The sequence below is a fragment of the Tinamus guttatus genome, unplaced genomic scaffold, assembly GCF_059628265.1.
Source record: "Tinamus guttatus ecotype Peru unplaced genomic scaffold, ASM5962826v1 Tinamus_guttatus_pri_ptg000123l, whole genome shotgun sequence".
NCBI classification, from domain to species: domain Eukaryota; kingdom Metazoa; phylum Chordata; class Aves; order Tinamiformes; family Tinamidae; genus Tinamus; species Tinamus guttatus.
Window position 1 is genome coordinate 1,937,255 of NW_028288657.1, and position 24,772 is coordinate 1,962,026.

At 43.5% G+C, this 24,772-nt stretch overlaps 2 protein-coding genes across 2 annotated transcripts in view; both read left to right on the forward strand.

Annotated features, from left to right (window-relative positions):
• Positions 1-16,363, forward strand: part of NSD3 (nuclear receptor binding SET domain protein 3) — a 32,898-nt gene extending 16,535 nt beyond the window's left edge. The window contains exons 9-24 of the mRNA XM_088521442.1: positions 1,338-1,383; positions 1,902-2,032; positions 2,588-2,716; positions 3,385-3,511; positions 3,919-4,116; positions 4,934-5,104; positions 8,240-8,389; positions 10,803-10,959; positions 11,294-11,496; positions 11,967-12,079; positions 12,500-12,769; positions 13,460-13,576; positions 13,938-14,079; positions 14,618-14,724; positions 15,087-15,291; positions 15,552-16,363. Of these exons, the coding sequence (XP_088377568.1) occupies positions 1,338-1,383; positions 1,902-2,032; positions 2,588-2,716; positions 3,385-3,511; positions 3,919-4,116; positions 4,934-5,104; positions 8,240-8,389; positions 10,803-10,959; positions 11,294-11,496; positions 11,967-12,079; positions 12,500-12,769; positions 13,460-13,576; positions 13,938-14,079; positions 14,618-14,724; positions 15,087-15,291; positions 15,552-15,793 (2,508 nt within the window). The 3' untranslated portion in view covers positions 15,794-16,363. The remainder of the gene's footprint in view (positions 1-1,337; positions 1,384-1,901; positions 2,033-2,587; positions 2,717-3,384; positions 3,512-3,918; positions 4,117-4,933; positions 5,105-8,239; positions 8,390-10,802; positions 10,960-11,293; positions 11,497-11,966; positions 12,080-12,499; positions 12,770-13,459; positions 13,577-13,937; positions 14,080-14,617; positions 14,725-15,086; positions 15,292-15,551) is intronic.
• A 4,307-nt stretch (positions 16,364-20,670) lies between these two features.
• PLPP5 (phospholipid phosphatase 5) lies at positions 20,671-23,406 on the forward strand. Its single transcript, XM_088521408.1, has 7 exons — positions 20,671-20,741; positions 20,867-20,975; positions 21,492-21,582; positions 21,728-21,791; positions 22,051-22,175; positions 22,426-22,596; positions 23,237-23,406. The coding sequence occupies exons 1-7, from the start codon at positions 20,671-20,673 to the stop codon at positions 23,404-23,406; spliced, it is 801 nt and encodes a 266-aa protein (XP_088377534.1).
• The last annotated feature ends 1,366 nt before the right edge of the window (positions 23,407-24,772 follow it).

A 24,772-nucleotide genomic window follows, 5' to 3' on the forward strand; every position in this document is an offset into this window, starting at 1 on the left:
TATTTTCAAATGAGTGATTTTATGTTTGTAAATGTTTCTTAATTTAACAAAGGTATAAGAACCAACAATATGAACTTCATGGATCCCAGTTAGCTTTGCTTATGCTTATATTATGTAGCTAACTAAGACTATGAACATAAAATTGCTTTTCTCAGGAAAAGTGTATGACTAAAACTTAAACACAGATGCACTGTAATGCGCATAACCTTGAATGTATTAAGTTATATTAAAAAAAAGAAAAAAAAAGTACTAACTTCTTACGATTATGCAACAATATTTGTTACCCAAAGTCAAGTTTTCTTGCAACTGATTCCCAAATTAGTCTGCAACCACTTGGTATAAAATTATAACTGGAACGAGTACAATTAATGGGAAAAACAAAATGTTAATGCTACTGTTACAGTGAGTAGTAGAGAAATAAAAGTGATTGTTTAGATTTTATATTTGTATTACGAAATGTATCCTATACAAATCCTTCTATTGTATGTTTTTACCTATTGTACAACAAAATAAAATATTTTTTAAAAAAATTATAGAATAATCCTTAAATATTTACTAAATGTGTTTCTACATGCATATGTAACCACATTGTTTAAAAAAAAATCTTGTAATTCTTAACCTTAAAAGCAAGACTTTAGGAAACAACTTTCTTCTCTAATTATGAGCCAGTCGCCAAATTCTCTCGTTACACGTCCAGTGGCAGAGCAGTTGCTAAACTTACCCTTCTGCTGTAGGGTCAAGAACTTGAAGTGCTTTTGCAAGAGCGTAAACGTAGCTGCTTAAGTCCATCCTGACATTGAGTTTCCAGCTGTATAGAGCTCTGCAATGCTCTGTGCGAAGTCGGTAGCTCCATCTTTGTGGGCCTTGCAGCACTCTATACAGAGAAATGTTGATGTTCCCAGAAGCTCCAGAGTGCATGCTTGGTGGAAGTGCCTTTAAATGGCTATACGTTAAGTGTCTCACTAACCCGAGTGTCATACCTGTTAAGGTCAAACTTGTACTTACCCAGGTGTGGGGTTTTACAAAAGCATCAGTGTTGGCTGCCAAAAAGAACCCCGCTCGTGCCTGCTGGACACGGAGAAACTTTTCCTCTCATCTTCATGCCCAAAGGGAGTAGTTGGAAAGGACCTTGCTAGTGCTCCTATGGCTGCCTTGGCTCCTGGTGTTCAGCTTAGGCAGCTAGGATTAAACCCGACAGGACCAGAAGGCTCACGCTAAGAAGGGGATGACAGACTACATCTGAGTTCAGATGTGCTAATCACTTAAATGTTTTCTTTTTAATACTAGGGGAAAAAATTCCTCTGCTCTTTTAACTATGGATTTTCCTATTCAAACAGGTTGAAATGGTACCACTGACTGCAGTGAAGACAGGATTGCAGAAAGGTGAGTTGACTTCCCAAACATAAACTCTGTTAAAATGTGCTGGCCCTTCCTCATATTTCATTAATGGCTTGCAGTCCATATGAACTACAGAGATCTTAATGCTTCCTGAGGGTCATTATGATAGACATTGATCTTAAATTTTCTTGTGAGATGGGTTTTTTGGTGTTGGTGGTTTTGTCTTGCAGTGCTAGTTGGGAAGATAGGTGTGAGGTTAGTTCCTTCTCCTGGATTTGTAACCTAGCAGAAAGTAAAATAAGGTGATGATGCCTTTGCCTAGCTGTGTGTTAAAGATGATGATGGAGAGGCGATATGTTGAGGATTTATGCTCTATAGTATTAGAGACAGTTTAGTAGCCTCCTCCACTTTGTCAGCATACCCACAAGTTTCTCAAAAGATCATCCTAAACTGTTTTTCATTTAATTGGTTTTTACAAAGAAATAAATTATTATCTTTTTCATTATTTAAGAAAAAAGAGTTGAGAGCATCTTTTAGGACTAATTTTGGTACGTTATATTAAGGTGCCAGCGAGATTTCAGATTCCTGTAAACCTTTAAAGAAAAGGAGTCGTGCCTCAACTGACGTAGAGCTGACTAGCTCAGCTTACAGGGATACATCTGACTCTGACTCAAGAGGACTTAATGATTTACAGGTAAAATTATGTTGTTTCTCACAGAGTATGTAGCTTGTTTCGCTGGTCAGTGGTAAAACAAACTCTTTGTTTGCATATTGCTAAATCTGTGAGATATAATTCTTGTTATCTAAAAAGTAAAGCATAATCTTTTTCTTCTTCCCCTATATTGGAATTAAAAAAGATACAATTTTTCTTTACAAATTTTGCTACTCCTTTTCCTAGAACGTATCACTGTTTTGTTTGGCTCTTTGGAAAGTTGCTAGATTGGGAATTGGGGAATTTGGTTTATTTTGGTGTATTTTACTCTTCTATTTTGGTGTAAAACAGAGGGATGGCTGAAAAGAGAAAAAATCAGCATCTTTTTCTTGGCTTGCGCAAGTAAAAGATGTGATCAGAAGGCAGTATTTCTTCTATCATTATAGTGAAGCTCAGCAATCTTCAAGGAACTTTTGACTTTCTTAACATACTGACTGATCTTTTAGGCAGTGATGCCTTAAATATTTTTCTTCACAGTGTGACTGTCCTTTGAAAGCATCTTGGCTCAGAGTGCCTTGGAATTTTTCCCTTTTGTAGGGTAGTTTTGGAAAACGTTCAGACAGCCCATCAGCTACTGCTGATGCGGATGCTTCCGATGTGCAGTCAGTGGACTCCAGCTTATCCAGGAGAGGAACTGGAACGAATAAAAAAGACACTGTTTGTCAGGTAAGCAGGGAGCCTCTGAAGAAATGTACCCTGATAGTAATCTGAGTTGATACTCTTTTTTTTTTTTCAAATTATACCTCTTTATCTGTCTCATAATTTGACATTTTATATGAAGTATCAAGGCTTTTATGGTTATTTTTTTAATGCTCTAGAAGTGACTCTTAAGACCTTCTACATGCCAGAAAGTTCAGATATTTTAATCTAATCCGTACTGGCAAACACAGGAAAATTACGTGCCAGTTTCTGCTCCATGTGCAAGTTTGAGGTAGCCTTTCAGAACAGGGCAGTGAGAGCTTTGTGGTAGTTCTGAGGGGAAAACAGAAATATTCTGATCGCTTTCCTGATGGACAGTGAGGAAAAACTGCTCTTAAACTCTTACTTTTTAGAATTACAAGAAAATGTGAGTCCAGATGTAGTAACTCTCCTAACTGCCCGTTAAGAAAGGAGGAAAAAAAATCTAGTAACTGCCTGTCTGCATCCCCTAGATGTTGTCAACCCTGAGACATAGGCCGATGCTTCCGCCATGTTGTAGCGCTGAAGAGATCTCAGCCAGTTTTGGGGAGGCGATGGTTTCTTTTGCTTTTTGGTTGGTTTAACATCTCATAGTTGTTCACGTTTAAGTATGTCGGATACCCTTTCTTCTCTGACTAGCTGTCTGCTTGTTTAAGATCTGCGAAAGCTCCGGCGAGTCTCTGGTGTCCTGCGAAGGCGAGTGCTGCGGGGTCTTCCATGTCGAGTGTCTTGGCCTGAAGTCGGTGCCTGAGGAGAAGTTCGTCTGCGCTGAGTGTAAAAATGGTAAATGTGTTCACATGTCTGAAAAATGGGGATTTAACTCTTCTGAGGAGCCATATCCTGGTCGGAATACATAGGTATAGAAAGATTCTAATGTTCAGGCATGGGTTTTTACTTATTTATTTATTTATTTATTTTTAATGTCTGAGGCCAAATTGTCGTTTTCTACATGATGAATACCTGGTAAGAGAACAAGTAATACATTATTCAGCATGTAATCAGAATAAGGGAATTTTTCTTAATACCAATTATACAGTTGTTGTGGGTTATAGTAAAGGACTTGCTTAAGGAAAGGCATCTATGTAGCTTGAACCAGTGCAGCGCTCTCCCGTTCCGAATAATGGGTTTTTTTTTTCCGCAAGGTCGGGATCAAAACTAAATTGCTGTTGTGTTCGTTGCTCTCTTCCAAGGGGAACACACGTGCTTTTCCTGCAAGCTCCCTGGCAAGGACGTGAAGCGCTGCTCCGTCAGCACGTGTGGTAAATTCTACCACGAGGCCTGTGTGCGCAAGTTCGCCACGGCCCTCTTCGAGTCGCGCGGCTTCCGCTGCCCGCAGCACTGCTGCACGGCCTGCTCCGTGGACAAGGACATCCACAAAGCCAGCAAAGGTGAGAGCACCCTTCCACAGCGGGAGGAAACTACACAGTTTTTTTAGCAGTGAGGGTGATAGAGCCCTGAACAGGCTGCCCAGAGAGGTTGTGGAGTCTCCTTCTCTGGAGATCTTCAAACCCGCTTGGACGCAGCCCTGTGCCACGTGCTCTAGGTGACCCTGCGTGTGCAGGGGTTGGACTAGATGATCTCTAGAGGTCCCTTCCAACCTTCAGCATTCTATGATTCTATGACAATAACCACGAAAAGAACTTGACCTGCTGTAGCGCAGCATGTAGGAAGGAGCATTTTTAGTGGTATCATTAATGTGAATCTCTCGTGGGTGGGAAAACAGCTGAAACCTCTTTTTGAAGTGCACCTGGGTCTGTAACATCTACTTGCCTTTACATCAGGCCCAAGCGTTCAGCAACTAAGGTTAGTTGTGCAAGGTTGAAGAATCTCTTTGGAAGATGCTTGCCAGTGGCCTGTAGAACAGTTATTTTTCAGAAGCAAATTCTCCTTTTAGAAGCAAACCAAAATGTTTGAACAAAACAAGCAGACTCCAGGTTTAACATGGTTTAAAAACAGATTAAAACCATGGTGTGTTTTGTTTTTTTTTTTTGTTTGTTTGTTTTATTTTCAACACAGCTTTAAAATGAAAGTTAACTTTAAACTTCAGTGAAACCTTTTTTTAAAAAAAAAAAAGATGTAAATGCCTCTCTTTAGTACTCCGATTGGAATAAAAATCAATCTTGCATCTGTCTGTGTGGTGTCTCCTACCATATCCTGATTCCAGGGTGACATGGTGCATTTTTTTTCTGCATTTATATTAAACAGGTCGCATGGTGAGATGTTTCAGATGTCCCATTGCCTATCACTCAGGAGATGGCTGTATTGCTGCAGGAAGCTTGTTTGTGTCATCCCACATTCTCATCTGTAGTAACCATTCCAAAAGGAATCACTCCTCATCAGCTGTAAATGTAGGCTTTTGTTTCGTTTGTGCAAGAGGTGAGCGCATTTGGTTTTCTTTTTTCCTCTCTGGTTTATAGTTCTATGGTCACTTGTACAGTTCAGTGGTTAAAAATGATCTATTTCATAAGGAACTTTTGGGGGGATTTCTCCTTGGATTTTAGTGTTTCCTCTTTTTTTTTCCTTCAATATAGTAAACAGTTCTTGTTAGACTTCTGCTGGCTATTTCAGCCCTTAATAACGGGTTTTCCGAAATAGCCATAGATGCTTGTGTTGACAGTGGGAAAAAGTGGGTATTTGGAGTGCTGTGTTCCTTATTCACAACCTCTTAAGCAGAATGGGATTGCTTTGCCACTTAAAACTGTTTAATTTAAGTTCAAAAGGTAGGATGTACTTGTGAGTTAGAAGAATTCATTTTAATTTATAGCAACCATCACATTTGAGAACTTTGAAAGAAAACATTTGCATAATACCATGTAAATAAGTTTTATGTTGATTTTTTCCATATGCTAAAGTTCCTTTTTCTTTTTCTTTTTTTTTTTCATTTTTTTTTTTTCCCCAGTGATTACTATTATGGCTTTTCAGTCACTTGACTTCTGCCAGATAAAGGGTTGAAAGGGTTGAAAAGTTTGGGGGCATCAGTTGTTTTATTCACAAAATGCAAACATGTGATTTCTTGTTGGACTAGATGATCTCTAGGGGTCCCTTCCAACCTCAACCATTCTGTGATTCTTAGATGAATCAGAGTAGCATCATGATTAGGTTTTTGAGTAGCAATGTACATATTACACAGTATTTCAAGTATTTTATGTTGGGTGTATTCTTTTCAACAGCTTTGGAAAGTCACTAACTAGTAAAGAGTGGAAATATAGGATAAATCCTGATTCGTCCTGTGTTCATTCAGCTGGAGGTTTAGTGGAAACTTTATGATGTTGCGTGTGTCTTTATGCTCTTTTATGGCAGAGTTTTATATATAAATAAGTGTGTATATATTTATATATATTATGTATGTATATACATATACACAGCCAATTGCTGTGTCGCTGAAACACAGCTAGCCAAAACTGTGTGATTAACATTCTAAAATTCTTTAGCATATAGATGCTTTGGGGCATTTTGTATCAAATGCTGATGCTGTTTCTGTGGTAGGCGGACCAAGTTTGGTAATATTTCCATCAGAGCAGTTTTATGTTTTTATCTCCAATTTTGGGGTTAGTCTGGCATCGAGGTCTGTCTGACAGACCAGTTTCTGTGCATGTGCCTCGGTTTGAACATTTGGGTTAGAGATTTGACTTTACAAGGTTTTAGTCTGTGAATGTGAGTGCAAACAGGTCTGTGCATAGGATGGTGCCTCGTTCTGGGGCACACGAGGTAGGTGCTGAGATCTTGGCCACTAACAGGTTGTGCCGAGGTCGAAAATGTCATTAATCTCCATTGTGAAAGCTGCGTTTGGACTAGGATATGAATGAAAAGCAATGGCAAGCTTCTAGAACTGGGCTTTTCCATAAATCTTTGATTTGCTACCGGTTTAGAAACACAGCTGTAAGCTGCAGTACTCGGTGCTTTGTGTGATTCAAAGCAGTTTCTCAGAAGCTGTGACCAGCTCCCGAGGATGTCTGAAGCTGACTTGTAAGATCCAGGTATCCTGATGCTGTTTCTTCATAGCAGATCTTTATAACTTCGGGTTATAAATCCACAGTACTTGTTATGGATGCCTGTGAAGATGAATCTCTTAGTTTTTTTTTTCTTTGTCCAAGTTTTGACTGTGTACACGGCACCCAAAGGCATAAAATAGAGGCCTCCTCCTCCTGTTGGCCAGCACCTATTTAAGGACTTTTGGTGAAAATGTAGCTGCTCTTTGACATCTGTTTTATGATATGGCACATACATCCTCCTCCTAAAGTGTGGTTTATGTGCACATGGGTGGCTGATAAGTTTGAGCTGGTACTAGAAAGGAGAAACTTCAGTAATGGTTTGGATTTAAGTACAAAGTAGAGGAATGCAGATATCAGAATACCTGTAGAACAGTTCAAACTTGCTCATTCCCAGATACTGGCAATACCGTAGATCTTAAGACTTGGAATTCGCATCTTGAAATATCCTTCTCTGAGCCCTTTCTAGTTCATGTAATTGCCTAAGTCCGGGTCATACTTGGAAGCTGGGAATTGTTTTATGAACCCCGTTGAGGACGTGCTTTTTGTGCAGGCAGGCACCCTGCTCCCTATACCGGCTTTTTGGGCACCCCTCAGTTTGGCTCTGTGTCACAAGGGGAAGAATTTGGGAATCTTCCATAGCTCCTTTCCTGCTTCTTGGGACTTGGGTGCTAGACAGTTGCTTTGGGTTCTTGGCCGTGCTCTTCTGAGCCTTAGCTTTAGTCTAAACTACTTGGAGCACCGTGGGAGAAAGAAAAAGAACAAATGCATCATTTGAAGTGCAAGAGGAGGGGAAAGCAGGATGGCATTGACTGCTGCAAAGTGTTTACTTTGATAGTTTGGGGGTTGAAGGGTTGGTATCGCTTTCCTTAAATCACATAGGGTGGATTTTGTCTGTTGATTTGCCTCAGGTGCTTTGCAGAACCAATGGCCCCTTCCCCTTTTTGGGGGGCTTTTTGTTTCATCTCATTTTCTCTAATTCAGCAATAAAGACAAAACACACACTGTAGGTGAAACCTTGGAGATCAGGTCTGTAGCAGTGTGACAGGATGGTGAGTGTTTGGTCCTGTGGGGCCTCACGTAGGTTTTGGTTTTTCACTTTGTAGCCCCAACCAACAGCATTCCCTTGGATGCAGTGACTGTCTTAACCCTTGAAAGGGGCCTGTTTCAGGTGGGAGGGAGGGTGGTTCACACAGCATTAAAATCAAATGCCTTTTTCTGTGCTTTTCCATAAATGTGCATAGCAAAGCTAAAAGCACAATCGAAATTCCACTCAGAAATGGCTTATTCATTGTAGGTTTTTCCAGATGCGGCTGAATTTAGCCTCTCCAACACATAACCTCTTCGTTAGTAAAGAAACCTTTTCTGTCAGCCTTTTCTTTTTCTTCATTTTTTCCCTTTTCCATTCACCCTTATATGTATATATGCATTAGAGGTGTTCATTTGATTTATTTTATTTTCTCCTTTATGGAATCATGGGTAGTTTCATTGCAACTCATCTCTTTCTGTTTGTTTCGTATAGGGTTGGTAGTGCAGGATCATTCAGACCCCATGTTCAGTTCATATGCCTATAAGTCCCACTACCTACTGAATGAATCAAATCGTGCTGAGTTGATGAAATTACCTATGATTCCTCCTCCTTCGTCAGCTTCCAAAAAGAAATGTGAGAAAGGTAACCAAAATAGTTTCTTTCTCTTTAATTTACTTTTGCTTTTCTCTATTATTTCTTTCTCTTTAAGTCAAACAAGAAATGTCTGCTTGCCAAGCAACACTTGTTGCTTTTAGTAACCTTCACTCATTGGTTATTGTGAGCGTGTGTTCATGTTGTTGGCAATTTTTTTAATTACAAAAGGGCTTAAAATAATTACTGTCACTAAATTCTCCGTGCCAGAGGGTAACCCAGGTGAGCTACAGAACCTTTTATTCTGACTTCGGGGAAGCTATTTGCAGAACAAGGCAAAGAGGAGCCAACTAGAGCTTAATGTTGTTAATTCCTGGGTAAAAACAGCTTCTTAAATTGGTTTTATACGAGGAAGAAGAGGGCATGTTCTGTTTCAGTTCTTTGTAGGTAGAGCTTGCAAACCCTGAGAGAGTAAAGGATTTTTCAGGCTGCATGTGGATCGGTACTGTTGCCCCTCAGAGGGAACCCAGAGATGTTGGAGGGCAGCAAGGTTTTTCCTGGGTAGGTGTCTGTAGTCCTGGTGTTCCCTGTGGATTAGTTTGGGAGACCAAGTGCTCCCTCCTGTCGTGTGGCTGCCCCAGGCCCCTGGCTGCGAGCGGCGGGAGATGCTGCATCTCGAGCACGCAGGGTTGCAGCCCTGCAAGGAAAAATATTGCAGCTCTGAAAGTAGGAAAGTAGAGGATTTCTCCAGGAAACAGGTAGTTTTACACTGGCGCACGTCATGTTGGAACATCCCCAAATACCTTAGGGAGAGAGACTCTGATGTCCATAAAAAGTACCCGGAGGAAATGCTCTCTTCCCCCCAGAATTTGGTTCCCCAAGAGGGTTCAGCAATGGTGCCCAATTAACCCTTCAGAAATGAGGTTATTTCGAATGCTCTTAGACTGATGGCTGTGAGTGTTTTCTGTAATTCCTGAAAACAAAAATTATTTTGAGCCCTCTGCTTAGCTTGACCAATATTTTACTAATGCATCCTGAGAGCAAGGTTTCGTTATTTATTTTCCTCTTGCTTAGCACTGAAAGTTGTGTTTGGTTTTGTTGGTTTGGTTTTGCATCGCTTGGCATTTTACCGTGTTGGATATCGTTTCAGTAATTCATGCGGGGTCTGTATTTCCTCTGAAACTATATTTGCAAAATTTTGAAAGTTAAAACTTTGTTGGGGGTTTGGGGAGCTCAGGAAAGTCCACGTGGTTGAATTTTATTGTGTTTTTTTAGCAGAGGAAATACAGTATTGATCATGTCACTGATTTGTTTAAGGAATGCTTATTGCCATATGCAATTGATTAATGCAATGAGATTTTTAAAAGTCTATAGGTGGACAGAATTTTCTGATAAATGTTTAAATGCTGCCATTCACACACCTTTTGATTTTGTGGTCAAAAACTGCATTAAATGCACTCAAATCCCACCCAGTTTTTAGTCTGAGACCCCAAAACTTATTAAATTTTTATTTATATACATATATACATACACACATCCATATATATTTATGCATGGGTGTGTGTGTATATATATACATATATATATACACGCATGTATGTGTGTGTGTGTGTGTATATATATATAAACATAAATATAAAAACATATATATATATATATATATATATATATATATAAACAAGTGCTGTTTTATGAGCTGTTGTGTTTCTTCATGGTGCCTTAGAGATGTGCTCTGGCTCTCCACAGCTACTACATCAGCTGGAACATTAACTGGCCAAAAGAACTTTTGTCCAAATAAGTGTAAAATTTAAGAAATAATCTTAACCCCGGTGCATTCCGCTTCCCTTTGCCCACAGAGGGAACTTTGGGGCTGGGGAGAGCTCTTGTGCAGTATCTCTTTTTGAATTTACAGCACTCATACAGGTAAAGTTTTCAAAGAATAAACCCAGGCTTGCTACAATTCTTATTTTATACCATTTTTTTGGTCCAGAAAAGCAATGATCAACCTATAGGCTGCGGGGTTTTGTGTTTTGTTTTTTCCATGCACACTGCCTGATTGCCAAGGGATTCAGTCCTGACAATGTTGATGGAAAAGTTTTCCTTAAAATTTGGTTATTTGTCATTTAGTGTTGGCCACGCTGCACAGAAGTTGCCACTGCTGCTTCCCTGTGCAGTGCTTCCTTGGGGAATGTTGCTTCCAGTGCCACTTACCTCATGTTTAAAACCTCATTTGCTCTTTGGATTCGCCTTTGGTGCAGTCAAGAGTTGCAACCTAAACATGAGATAAGAACATTGGGCATTTTTTCTTTTTTAATCCAGCATTGGAAGTTTGGCTTGATCCCTTTCTTTTGCTGTGAGGCAGATGAAAGTCCTCAATGTGTAACTTAAATTTAATACTTACTGCTGTGCACAGGGAAAAGCAAATCCGTATTCTATAAACCAAACAGGCTTTCTTTGTTTAAAGGTGGGAAATTATTGTGCTGTGAATCCTGCCCAGCTTCCTTTCACCCTGAGTGTCTCAACATTGAAATGCCTGAAGGATGCTGGAATTGCAATGACTGTAAAGCTGGCAAGAAACTACGTTACAAGCAGATTGTTTGGGTCAAGCTTGGAAATTACAGGCAAGTTCCCTAGCGTTGTTTGATGTTTTGGGCACTTTTAAACTACTCTCCAGAGTTGCACAGAAATCATCCCAATCAGTTCGGTGCTAGTAAACAAGAACTGGTTTTTAGGAGCCTTCTCCAAAATTTGGAATTAGAACTCTGAGAATGAAGCGTTTTTTGTTCTGCAGGGTGCTGCCAGAGGGAGCCTTGGTTGCATAAGAACGGAATATTTCAATTTTTATTTTTAGAAAGGCAAAGTAGCTTTTACTTCACAACTCGTACAGATTCAGAGACTGAGACTTTCCTCTGCTTCCCAGAACTTAGACTTTTACTTCTCTTTCTGCTTTTTCAGGTGGTGGCCAGCAGAGATCTGCAATCCCAGGTCTGTGCCTCTCAACATACAGGGCCTCAAACATGATATCGGGGACTTCCCAGTATTTTTCTTTGGTTCACATGACTACTATTGGGTACACCAGGGCAGAGTTTTCCCTTATGTTGAAGGAGATAAAAGCTTTGCTGAGGGGCAAACTAGTATTAACAAGACCTTCAAGAAAGGTAAAATCAAACAAAGTTTATAGTGGTTTATGACAAAAGTTCCACGTGTTTGTGTCTCCATCACCACTTAACCTGCATGGGAATATTGTGACTAGTGTTCTGTGTTCACGTAAAACTGCAAACATTATGTAGATCCCTTGACTGCAGATAAAAATATTTTTCTTTTAAGTGCCTCCCCATTGTGTATCGTTGCGGGCAAGTTCAGTTCTTCCACAAATTGGGAAATGTTAAGACAGAGCTTGGCCTCTAATGCATGGGATCATCATTCAGTGTCTCAGTAACTACTGGGCAGTACTGATTGGAGGGAGTTTCATGATGTTACTGCAATAACTCATTTTTAGCTTGTGTTTTGCTCATAGAGTTCCTCGCTTCTTTTTATAAAGAAAAAACACATTTAAATATATAATTGTACATGTTTGATTAACAGTAGCTGGTGCTAATTGCTTCCTATTTTGAACTCCCTTGCGCAGCACTTGAAGAAGCAGCAAAACGCTTCCAGGAACTGAAAGCACAAAGAGAGAGTAAAGAAGCATTAGAAATTGAAAGGAATTCAAGGAAACCTCCACCTTATAAACATATTAAAGTAAGTTGAAAGAAGTCCCAGGGATGTATTTGATAAACTTTGCGTGCTTTAAAGGGGTCATTAAACCAATAATAGTGCTGGGGAGTGACTCATGACCTGGAGTCGTGCGTTTTATCTGCTGGTCTTTACATATGTGACTGACTCCTGGCCTTTCCGAACACTGTGTGTCCCCGCTGGAGTTAACAACGGAGTGGCAGTAGGTGCCACCTGTAAAAGCTCATGCTTGTATCTGCTGCTGGATTGCAGAGGAGTATGTTTGTCCTGGTGTGCTAATCCTGCAGAAAGGATTTAGTGGGAAAATAACTACGTAATAATTAATCGCCTGCCCTCTCCGGTCAGATGAGGGACCTCAAAGAAAGATGACTCGTGCTCTGTGCTTTGGCTCCATCGTTTATTCTTTCTTTTCTCTTTGTCCTGCAGTCCAACAAAGTAATAGGGAAGGTTCAGATCCAGGTGGCTGATCTGTCAGAAATCCCTCGCTGTAACTGCAAGCCCTCGGATGAGAACCCCTGTGGCCTGGAATCGGAGTGTCTCAACAGGATGCTGCAGTACGAGTGCCACCCCCAGGTCTGCCCGGCAGGAGAGCGCTGCCAGAACCAGTGTTTCACCAAAAGACTCTACCCTGATGCTGAAATCATCAAAACCGAGCGACGTGGATGGGGTCTCAGGACAAAAAGGAACATTAAAAAGGTAGAACTGCCAAGGACGAATGTGTGCCAGCCACTAGCATGGTGTCACTTGTGAGAACACTGCAACTTTGTGACCCTTAAGCAAATGCATGCAAAAATTCCAGCACTTTCAGTGTTTTGTATTACAAAGATAGGCAACTTCTGTAGGTGAAGCAGTAATAGTGAAATCCCCTCAGTTGGTTTGTCAGAATCGGTGTCTTAACTGGTATTTGCTCAGATAAATGATTTTCAGTTGATTGTGAATTTGTGAATTCTGGTGATGGAAGGGAAGAGTTGACTGCCTCATGCTTCCAGGAGGAAAGAGCACGGCTGTGTTTTCTCAGCGACTCCTGGAAAAGAGGGAGAGCAGTCTGGAACAAAATGTTATCCTCTTTTAAGCATGAGACAAAAGGATTCTAGGGAACAGCCAGATATGAGTTACTAGTGTTTGAAGCTGTTGCTGAATACAGAAACTGTTACTTCCAGTGCTGCCTTTTTTGCTTTGAGTGTGGTTACAGCTTAGAAGAGAAATAACCAGTGGGCACATCTACTTAATCATGTATTACCTACTAGATGCTAGAATTTTAATGCCTTTTGTGAGTATTACAGTACATGATAGTAAGTGCATCATTTTCTGTGCTGCTTCCCTTTATCTGTAGTCATAAGAAGCAGTAAGTATGGATTAACAAAAGGGTTTCCCTCTATTTTTCAGGGTGAATTTGTGAACGAATACGTTGGTGAGCTAATTGATGAAGAAGAGTGCAGACTGCGGATCAAGCGTGCCCATGAAAACAGTGTCACCAATTTTTATATGTTAACTGTTACTAAGGTAACTATTACATCTCTGTCCAGCATAACCTGTGCTTATGGCTGAAAGTAGGTAGAAAATCCAAACAGAATCATCATTCCATGCCTGAAATGTACTTCAGTCTGAGACCTTTTCCTTAGACCGAACCGCATGAGTTTCCTTTCTAGCTGTTGTACCTATATTGAAGTCTTCTCTTTAGGGAGCACGTAATTTATGGATTTGTTTTGTCTTGGTTTTGGTCTAGTTGGGCTGTTTATTTATTTATTTTTTTGTGGAGTAGAGAAATGAATTTATAAGGCACTATTCAATGCATAGTGCTTGTCATCAGGAAGCTTCTTTTTCCTTGTCAATACTAAACATGTGTTTATCTTTCTATTTGAAGGACCGAATAATAGATGCTGGCCCAAAGGGGAATTATTCTCGTTTTATGAACCATAGTTGTAATCCAAACTGTGAAACGCAGAAATGGACAGTGAATGGTGACATTAGAGTCGGACTTTTTGCTCTTTGTGATATTCCTGCAGGTAAAAAGCCAAAAAAAGACACTCTTTTGTATGATTACTTTCTCCTTAAAATGAGAACGTTCTCAGCCTCCACTTTTTTTTTTTTCCTTCTCAGAAATTACGTAATGACAATAACATTTACAGGAACTTCTTTATTCATTACCGTCTTGTAGTCTACAAAGAAAAAGTTAAAAGCAAATACAGTCTCAATCCGAGGTTCGTGATTAGAAGTCTGAGTAAAGTTTCCTCTTTCCATTGACCCTGTGTTGAGGAAGGGGGTTTGGACTTGATGATCTCCCATGGTCCCTCAGCGCACCTGTGATCCTCCAGCCCCATAATTGTCTGAATGGCCGTTCATTGCAATTATAAACCAAAATTGGGTAGTACTTTCCTCAGAATCTGGCTAAATGTATAATCTGGGTCTATTCTGAAGAGTTTCCAAATTTTCAGAAACTTGAGTTTCTCTTGAGGAAGAGAGAACCCCTGATGGCGTGGCATGGTCACAAGCCTGTCTTTCGTCAGGGTCTGTGTGGATGAACTGGTTTTCTTTGCATTTTAGGAATGGAGTTAACATTTAACTACAATTTGGATTGCCTTGGCAATGGCAGGACTGAATGCCACTGCGGAGCAGAAAACTGCAGTGGCTTTCTAGGAGTGCGCCCAAAGGTACGTGCATGAAAATGGAATTTTTACAAAAGCTTTTTATTCCTAAAGAGTTGCTCGTCCTGATGTCAGTCTGCATTTGTGATGTATCCTCCCTTGCAGGGGACAGCAGTGACACAAATCGTGTTGTTTGAGAAAGAAACTGAACGAGCAAATAAGCCTCCCATTACTGCAGAGCACTCTCTGCATAGTATCATAAAATGACCAGATTATCACTTTATGTCTGTGTGGATGGATTTTGCTGCTTCAACTTTTTAGAGCAGATTTAATTTGAGCAAAAGTTATGCAAATAACCCCAAACTGGTTATATTTATTTCAATGCATGGACTTTAAAAGTAACCACACGTTGTGTTTGTAATTGCCAGACAGCATTTGCAACAGCAAACGAGGAAAAGGTGAAGAATGCAAAATTAAAGCAGAAGAAACGGAAAATAAAAACAGAACAGAAGCAGATGCATGAAGACAACTGTTTCCAGTGTGGAGATGGGGGAGAACTGGTGATGTGTGACAAAAAGGACTGTCCCAAAGCATACCACCTCCTATGCCTTAACTTGACGCAGCCACCTTTTGGTAAGAGCATTCATCTGTGTCTGAGCTGAATTGCAGGATCCATTTATATTAAATGTAGCCTCTCTGTCTTTCTCACACCACTTGTTTTGAGTCGGATTCTTGTGAGGGAGACACGGATGTAGCCACTCTCCTAGGAACTGACTTTTGGAGCTTTGTTTGCATTCATCTGAACAATTACTGGGTGGAATAAGGATTAAAGGCCAGTACCAGCCCCCAAATGCCCTAATCTCAGCTTCCTGTCTCTCTTGTTCCTCCTTCAGGAAAGTGGGAATGCCCGTGGCATCAGTGTGACATCTGTAGCAATCCTGCAGTCTCATTCTGTGAGTTTTGCCCTCATTCCTTCTGTAAAGATCACGACAAGGGGGCCTTGGTGGCGTCGGCGTTGGATGGCCGTCTCTGCTGCTCCACACATGACCCCAAATCTCCCGTGGCACCCGAATACTGGAACAAGATCAAGTGCAAATTGGAATCACAGAATCCCGTAGAAGAAGCAAAGGAGTGAATTTGCTTGAAAGGCAAAGGTGGGGAGAAGAGGGGCAAATAGGTGATGAACTGGAAGCGACTGCTACCGACCCGTTCAGTCCTCATCATCAGAGCCGCCCTGTTTGAACTGGGAATGGGACCATTTAATCTCAGCCAGCAGAAGCAGGCAGTGATGTTTGTTTTTTTTATTGTTTGGTCTTTCTTTTACCCTTGAATGTGCTACAGCAGCTCTTACTGTTGGAAAACGGGAACATCTTGGCCTTCCTAAGAAAACAAAGTAGACCTTTTTGACAGTGAGAAGAATATTCTGTTTAAAATATGTTCTTTGAGTGTAGAAAGCCAAGCATAGCAACATATTTATTTATTTAATTTTTAAAGGATTTGCTTTTGATCAGTCAGCGTGTCTTTAAAAAAATAGCAAAGCCAACATCATTTTTATGTCTAGTTTATGGGAGAAGAATCAATCTTCCCACTCTGTGTGACATTCAGCTGCCATAAAGACAGATGTGGGCTTCAGACCAGGTGACAGGGAAATGCCTCCATTCCAGTACTTATCTCTTAAAGGCATTTTGAGAAGGTAGGCTGTATATCGTGTTAACTTATGAATATTATTGAAAAGCTTTCCCTATGAGAAATCAGGTGTGCGACTTTTGGAAGTGTTTGTGACACAAGGTTTAGTGCTTTCGAAAAAGAAATCATGGTTCCTTGCTTAGAGCCGTCATCAGGGGGGTTTCCAGCGGGGAGGAGATTCGGAACGGGCTGATGCCCAACGTTTACCTCTCTGCCCCCGCTAACCTGGGATTTCCTGCTGGGTTTGGAGACCTTTCCAGGCTGGAAGCACCATCCCTGACTTTGCTGCCTGCAGGATTGTTTTGTCTCTGTCGTCTGCCGAGTCTGCACTTGTTTCATGACACTTAGTCTTGTGATTCTTCATTACCTTCTCCCAATAGCTTCAAAGGGACTTGGAGCTGTTAAGGAATCCGACCCGTATGCATGTGTGTTCTGACGGAATATTTAGGGTATTTTTTTTGCTGAGACAAGTCTTCTAACTTTAATTTCCATTATTAATGGATTTAAGGAAAAACAGTTATTTCCCCAAGAGCACTTCTTCGATGAACAGGGTATTTTCTCTATCTACATAGTGGGGTATATTCACAGCAGCCAACTTCAGCCTTGGGAGCTGAATCCCTCTTGGCTTTCCTCTGCCATCAGGAGGGAGCCGGGCTCCTCCAGCCAGAAATGACACAGGTAGGCACCCGCTCCCAATTTTCCCTGGAAAAACCTATCCTTCCCCATTCATTCGCTGGGCAAGGAGCCTAGGAGGGTAAGTGTCTCCTGAGTGAAGTTAATCCCTTGTGAATCTCCTCCCTAGCCTCAAATTTTGGAAAGCACCGTGCATCTTCCCTGCCCTCATCTAGTTAGAGTGTCCTTTTGGTTTATATGCTGATACTCGCTAACTTGATGGAAGCTTTTTGCTAAAGGGTGTTGAAAATAGCCATGAGTGAAAGGAGTTCATGGGTGTTGCTGGCACTTGGTGAAGCTGTTGGATCCTGGAAAACCGCCTACACCCGCAGGGACGCGGTGACATCTCAGCCCCAGGCTGTGAGGGTTGGCAACACGTCTTAGCTTTGGCCAGTGCCCTTTTCATTCTGAAATGTAGCTACAAGGGAACAAATGTTTGGTTTTGTGTGCAATTTAAAAGTAGAAAAATACACTACACTCTCCCCAGGCAGCCTGGGTGCCATTTGACCCGATGGGGCCGTTTGCCCAAGTTTGCAGGTGCCTTTTGGCGACGTCGGGTGTCTTGGGTGGCCAAGTTGGTGTCCCTTTGGGTCAGTCGATGGCACAGAGGGCTAATGGGTTACACAGAGCACTTCATCTTAGGGTCAGTACTAAAGTGAATATCTAAAACACTAATCTTGCTTGAAAGCAATGCTATATTTTGGTATTTTTTACAAAAAAGAAAAATTACAAAAAGGATTTTATTTTTCCTAGCTTTTTTTTGTGTGATAAATGTCTTTTTTTAAGCTCTTACAGAGGGTGTTGAACCTTTTCAGAAATTCCAAACTCATTCCCAGTGTCTGCAAGGCCTGGTCCGTTTACTTTGGATTTTGCATTAGGCTTGGGAACATCCAAACGACTTTTCTCGTGGAAAGTCCAGCATTCTACATATTGCAATACTATATAGCATTTCACCGAAGGCTTAAAAACTTGCAAGCTGCCAAGAGTTAGGAGGCCTGTTTGATATTCAGATTAACTCTGTTTTCAGGCTTCTCACAGGTGCTGCTTTTCCTTTTCTACAAAAGAAATGTTAATTAAAGCAGCCAACGTTTGAGCTTGGACTTGCAAGGGAGAAGAGGAGGTTGGTCTGTGCTTTTATAGCCGCGAGCGCAGAGCTTGGACCGGATTTCACAGTGGTGGAGGGAAGGTGAAACTTTCCAAAGATTTAAACTTTCTGAACTAAGAAAACGTCTAATTCAAAGATGTAGAAGTGGGTCTGTTCTATATGGTGACACAGAATGTCAAAATACACATTTTAAGCACATCTTTATAAGCAGAATAGTACAAAAGTGCTATTTCTGTCTTAAGGGAGAGGTTTAACAGGGTTTTTTTTCGGCTAACTGGCATCAGCAGAGCGGGGGAAGCAGCTGTCGAATGAAATTTGTAGCCTCTCACGTGAGATAAAGACTAAGATTGGGCAGTTTGGGGGTGTAGTTGCCTCTTCTTGAGCCTGGTACCTGTACAGTAATGCAATATCCGAGCTGCCCTGTGGGATTCCCAGGACTTTGCAGCTTCCTGGAGCTTTTGCCGTGCGCCTTGGCCCGAGCAGGAGCTCTGCCAGCCGGGGCCCATTCCTCCAATTTCCTGGCTACGTGGTGCAAGAATTCTTGGAGCTTTTGGATTCTTAGTATAGACCTGTCTTATCGAGAGACTGGAAGACTTAAAGGCATTTGCAGCTCAGGACGAAGGCAATCCAAGGCGATTTTGGTGGGCAAATTCCCTTCTCGGATCACCACCGTGGGCTCCGAGAATCCCTGAAAACGAGCGTTACGGCTGGAATGTTTCATTCTGGCCTTTCTGCTACAAATTAATTAGATCTTAATTTCTGGGCAGAACAGGAAAGACACAATTGCTAGACAGAATTAACAGCAAGCATCAAATCTGTATATATTGAAACTTGACAGAAATATTTGGGTAGGGCTGGGGAGGAGGGTGGGAAGAGGGGGTGTCCAACGCTGGTACGAAGTCGTCACTTTAACACTGAAACCTCTGCCTCATTGAATTCAGGGTTTAACGTACTTGAAGCTCTGCAGTTCCTTATACAGCTTTTTTTTTATTGTTTTATTTATACATAACTTTTTTGTATGCTACATTCGAGATGTCTTTAACTTTCCTGGCATTACTTTTGGCTCCCCGTGTCCAGCGTGGGGCCAGATGGGATAGGTTTGCAAAGCAGCTGTCTCACTTATGTGTGTTAAAGAAATGTATTGCATGAGACCTGCCGACCCCGTGTCCTGTCGCTTTCCGTTTCCCATCGGCTTTCGCTGCCGTTTATTTTTGTGTAGCAAAAACGTTTGCACTTTCGCGATACACTCCGGGACTTTGGATGTATTGAAAATGTTGCTCCGAGAAAACGCGCTGGTTCCTCTCGTCTTCTCTGCCCGAGTGGCAAATTCGGGTCCTCGCTGCTCCGGAGAGGGGGGTCGCGATGATGCATCTGCTTCTTGCCCAGGAGACGTCCGGAATTAATGTGAAAACAGCCCAAAAGGGAAAACGGGCTGGTGTTTGCCAAAGCCGCGTCCGCTCGCCGCGCGCTCCGGGCGAAGCCGCCTTTTCCTACGGCATCTCCGCAGCACGGAGCATTTCGAGGAATTCCTGATCTCTTTGGCTTAGCAACAGACTGGACGAAAAAAGGAAGCGTTTCCTCTCCATGGCTTGAACTGTATCTCATTTCTCGTGTCGTTTTTTCCTTTTTAAACCCATCACGGTGCCACAGAAAACAAGGCAAGTAACTGTTCCAGCTGGCTAGTAACCCGATTTTTTGTCCTCTATAAGGGTGTGCGTCCCGGGGTTGCGACGAGGAACTAACCCACTTGTTTCCACGCGGCTGATATTGCACAACACGGATACCTGCGGATTCTGTTTCCATTTCCATGTAATCCTTCCCTGTAACTATGACCTTTGTAGAGTCGTTCTTTCTGTAGACTTTGTTAATCTGTAAGAAACTTTGTAGATTCTGTGAAATGTTATTTTACCGAAATCACTCGAGTCTCTACTCGCGAAGCATCGATATTCACTGAAGTCAATATCTTAAAAGAGTTTTGGGAGGTCGACTAGAAGCTCTTGACACTAAGAGGAGGGTTAAGTTTCCCTGGCCCTGCTCCGCGGGGGCATCCCTGTATTATGACTTGATGTTGCCGCATAGACTTGGAGATATAAAATATTTTGGGGGTTTTGTTGTTTGGCCTCTGTTCTCTTGCATAGTGTGAGCCCTGTAAAGCTTGGTTAACCTGTACATAGGTAGCTTTATCGTCCACTAGGTAGCGCGTAGAATTGCCTGTAATATTTTAGCTTCTTACTGAATGTGTGTGATGGTAGGAACCTATAATTTTTGTACATTATATTTACTGAGATGTTGCCTTTTTTATTTTACGAATACTTCGGGATCCAGATGTGTTTTTGCTTCCGTGAGGATTAATTTGGAAAGGTTTTTAATGACATTCCACTGATTGGAACTTTTGCTTGAGGTTGACTTCAATAAATCGTTCTGAATGTTCCGCCGGGCGCCGCCGCCTTTGTCCTCCTTCCCGGCGCCGCGGGCCGCGCTCTGCTTCCTGGTGCCACCCGGAATTGCTCGGCCCCGCGCGCTCCTTCCTGCGCCCCGGAGCCGGGGCCATGCGGCGGCCGGGCCCCGCGGAGCCGCTGGCGGAGGCGGCCGTGCGCGCGCTGCTGCTCGCGGCCGCCGCGTGAGTGCCGGCATTCCCGGCGTTCCCGAGCGGCCCTTCCACCTTCCCGCACGCCGGGAGCCGCCGGAACCCCCCGTGGGCGCGAAACCCCTCGCCCTAAACCTCTCCGTTTCTCCCCCCTGCAGGATCATGGAGTTTCTGCCTCCGTTCGAGCGGGTCGTGCAGCCCGAGGAGCTGTGGCTCTATAAGAACCCCTACGTAGAAGTGGATCACGTGCCCACCGTGCCCATGTTTGTAAGTTCCTGCAGCTCATTCCGGTTGTTTCTCGAATTCTTTATTTTAAAGCAGTGCTGTGGGGGAGGGAAAAGGGCATCTATTGCACATAAGTGTAGTTCCTGTTTGGTGATACTGCCAGTACATTGTGTTTTTACCAACCAATGACATCTACAGCTGAGTTTTTGTCTTTTTAGACTTTGCTGTATCAAACTCTTTTACACTTACTAATTTTTAATAAATAAGCCTAAATTCATTTCACATGTTTTCATAATCATATTGAATCCCATATTCCTAGTACTGCAGAGTATGATGTTTCACTGTAGGAGAATGTTTTGCTTAAGAGCAGTCATTTTTAACAGAATTTCTTAATATTTATAGTGAAACTGTTTTCCTTTGGTATCTAGACTCTGTCAAGGTAACTACATATGAAATTACAGATTTACAGGCAGTTTGCTCTAAATACAGTGGGCTTTGGAGGGGGTTTATTACAGTCTGCACTCACAGACCCCTCACAGCCTTCTCGTTTTGGGGCAGCTCATCTCCTTCCTGGCCCCCTTGCTGCCCATGGGCCTGGCGCGCCTGTTCCTGCGCGCGGAGCGGGAGGACACGCGGGAAGGCTGCCTAGGTGAGCTCGGAGCTCCGGAATTCCCTGGATTCACCCACGCCGGGCGCTAAACCGCAGGTGCCCGGTGAGGCTGCCCCGCGGTTCCCGTGTGCGCCGGGCGCTGCGGTGAGGGCCGCGCCGACGCCGTCCTCGTGCTCTGTTGCAGCCGCCAGCCTCGCGCTCGCGCTCACCGGGGTGGTCACCAACGCTCTCAAGCTGGTCGTGGGCAGGTAAGGGGGCAGCGCTGGGCTGGGGGTGCTTCCTGCTGCCGCCTGGTCCCTGCATAAGGAATTCTGCCGGCCCCGGGAGGACGGAACCGGGGACGTTCCCCCTTGAGCATTTCTCAAGGCTCAAGTCGCGTTACCTTCCTGTTGCAATGAACTGCGCCTGGACACGGGCGCTCCGTGGAAGCTCTAGGCTCCCGAGCGGCGTTCCAGGAATGCGGAATCGCCGTCCAGGGATGCTCCGTGCTCTGCTCCTCTGCCCTAGGCCGCGGCCGGACTTCTTTTACCGTTGCTTCCCAGACGGACGAGCCAACGCGGAGCTGCTGTGCACGGGGGACCCTGCCGTGGTGGCCGAGGGACGCAAGAGCTTCCCCAGCGGCCACGCTTCGTGTGAGCGTTCCCTCAGCCCCGGGCAGGGAGCAGGAGCCCTTGGGGAGCGGGCGCTGGGTTTGCTGTGTCACCCCTGCAACTTGGGCCAAATTCCTTGGCCCTTTTGGGCACTCGTGCAAAGCAGGGGGATATAAAACGCGACCCGAAGCTCCTGCAGCTCCCTGTGGGTCCATCCAGCGCACGGGGAGGAGGATGCCAACGGGCTGGGCAGCTCCAAGAGGGTCTCTGAAACGACCTGCTTCTCTTGCAGTCGCCTTTGCTGGTCTCTCCTTCTGCTCCTTCTACGTGGCCGGGAAGCTGCGCTGCTTCGTGCCCGGCCGCGGCGGCCGCTCGCTGCGGCTCTGCGCCTTCCTGCTGCCCCTGCTCTCCGCCACCCTCATCGCGCTGTCCCGCACCTGCGACTACAAGCACCACTGGCAAGGTGAGCCGGGAGCTGCCCCGGGGGACACCGGGATCATCCGGAGCGAGGCAGCGTCCATAGTGCCACACACAGGGACGTCTGCAACCCAAAGCGCCCAAGTTGGGCTGATCAGTGGAAATCTTTGTGTCACCTGTAAGGTGTTAAGTCACAGAGCTACCTCGAAGGCTGCGAGGGGGCTGAAAGCCGGGCTGAAAGCCTCGAGAAGAGAAGGCTGAGAGGGGATCTAATCAGTGTCTAGAAGTACCTCAAGGGAGGGAGTGCAGAGGATGGTGCTGGTCTCTTTTCAGTGGTGGCCACTGATAGGACTAGAGGAAATGGCCGGAAACTGAAACACCAAAAGTTCCACAGGAACTTAAGGAAAAATTTCTTAACAGGGAGGGTGACAGAGCCCTGGAACAGGCTGCCCAGAGAGGTTGTGGAGTCTCCTTCTCTGGAGATCTTCAAACCCGCTTGGACGCAGCCCTGTGCCACGTGCTCTAGGTGACCCTGCATGTGCAGGGGTTGGACTGGATGATCTCTAGAGGTCCCTTCCAACCTTCAGCATTCTGTGATTCTATGATTCTATGAAAAGCAGCTTATGGGAACGCTGACACGGTTCCAACGCTAAAGGAAGTTCCCTCTGCTCCGGTTTTGCCCGCAGATGTGCTGGTTGGCTCCGTGCTCGGCTTCGTGCTCGCCTACCTCTGCTACAGGCAGTACTACCCGCCGCTGACGGACTCCATGTGCCACAAGCCGCTCCTGTGCAAGCCCAAGCAACCGCCGGGGCACCAAGAACAGGCGGTGACTTCCAGCTTTGACCTGGACGTATAATAATAGGGCAAGGGAAGGCTCTGGGGAGGCTGCTCGTGGTCCACAAGAAGCTCCTAAAATGAGGGTTAACTTGAGAAACAAGAATTCTGGGGTCTGCAGCGCCCTGCTCGGGGGGCTGGGTTTAGTTTCACAAAATTTTCTAGGCGACCCTTCCCTTGGACCTGCTCTGGAGGGAGCTGGATATTCAGCATGCAGGCCTGCAAGAGGAATGCCTGGTTACAAAAGATCCTGCCAGGAAAATTAGAAAAATGTGACCATTTTTATATGCTTGTGTATGGATGGCTGATCTTAGGCCTAGTTTACAGTGCAAAAATGCAGAAAACATGATTAGATGTTCTCCTTTGATTCAATTGAGCCTTTTTTTCATAGAAAAGAGTATGTTGAAGTGCAAGACCTGGTCCTTGCACTAAATTTAAGCACATCTGTTAAATGACCGTTGAGTTAATCGAGAGTATTAAGTGCAAGGTTGCAGTCTTTAACAGTGTATTTAATATGGGGAGAGGGAAGATTGTATTTTGTTTTTTTTTTTTCCCCTAACTTGCCAAATAAAGAAATTTAATTTTCTAAAGCAGCTGTATTCCCTGTGACACTAAAAACTGTGATATCTGGGTTTATTGCTGTATAAACCTGTTTCTTCAGTATGTCTGCGTGGGTTTCTAGACGGTATTTATTTTGTATCTCTCTCTTTGCAGCTTTAATACAGCACAGGTGTAGAGAGGTGACACTCAGCAGAAAATGGTGTCTTAGAGCATCCTTTTATAGTTGTTTTTCTCAGACAAAGGATAGAACGCTGCTGGGAAATCCAAGGCACAGCTCTATGGGAATACGAGTGTAAGTAGTTATTTCTCATGAGTTTCCCTCACGGATAGGCATATTCTTTATTAAATGCACATCTCTGCAAACAGCAAGGTGAGAGTGGCAGAGCCTCCTGTGAGCTCAGGTCAGGATAGAAATGCAAACACCCCCTCATCTTCCACTTGGGTCACATAAACCTTTAGGACCCTGTGTTTTACTTAGTAGAAACTACAGAAATAACTTTACTTTCTCATGAAATTGTGCAAATGTAAGTTCTTAAACCCCCCTCTATCTCACTCAGACATGCACACACCACAGCCATCTGTGTGTTTATTTTGGCTTTTACTGGAAAAGACATTAAATAACATTTAAAATGTTTGTGTTTTTACAAAGTGCATAACTTAACAAGCTGATCATGACAGCACCCCCCCGTTAAGACTGTTTCTTTTGATACCCTTGTAGGAGATGCTTTAGCAATCAATCAGTAATTCAGGCTGGGACTGAGCAGCATGTGTGTTCTGCAGTCAGGTAAAGAACAGCTTCAGTTGTTTCTGGGTGGGAGGAAGGTTGT

Bases quoted from the DNA above. Each gene is read 5' to 3' on its own strand.
- PLPP5 (XM_088521408.1), top strand. From the start codon at position 20,671: ATGCGGCGGCCGGGCCCCGCGGAGCCGCTGGCGGAGGCGGCCGTGCGC. The intron at 21,792-22,050 runs GTAAGGGGGCAG...CCTCTGCCCTAG, and splicing joins CTCAAGCTGGTCGTGGGCAG to GCCGCGGCCGGACTTCTTTT. The intron at 22,176-22,425 runs GTGAGCGTTCCC...CTTCTCTTGCAG, and splicing joins CCCCAGCGGCCACGCTTCGT to TCGCCTTTGCTGGTCTCTCC.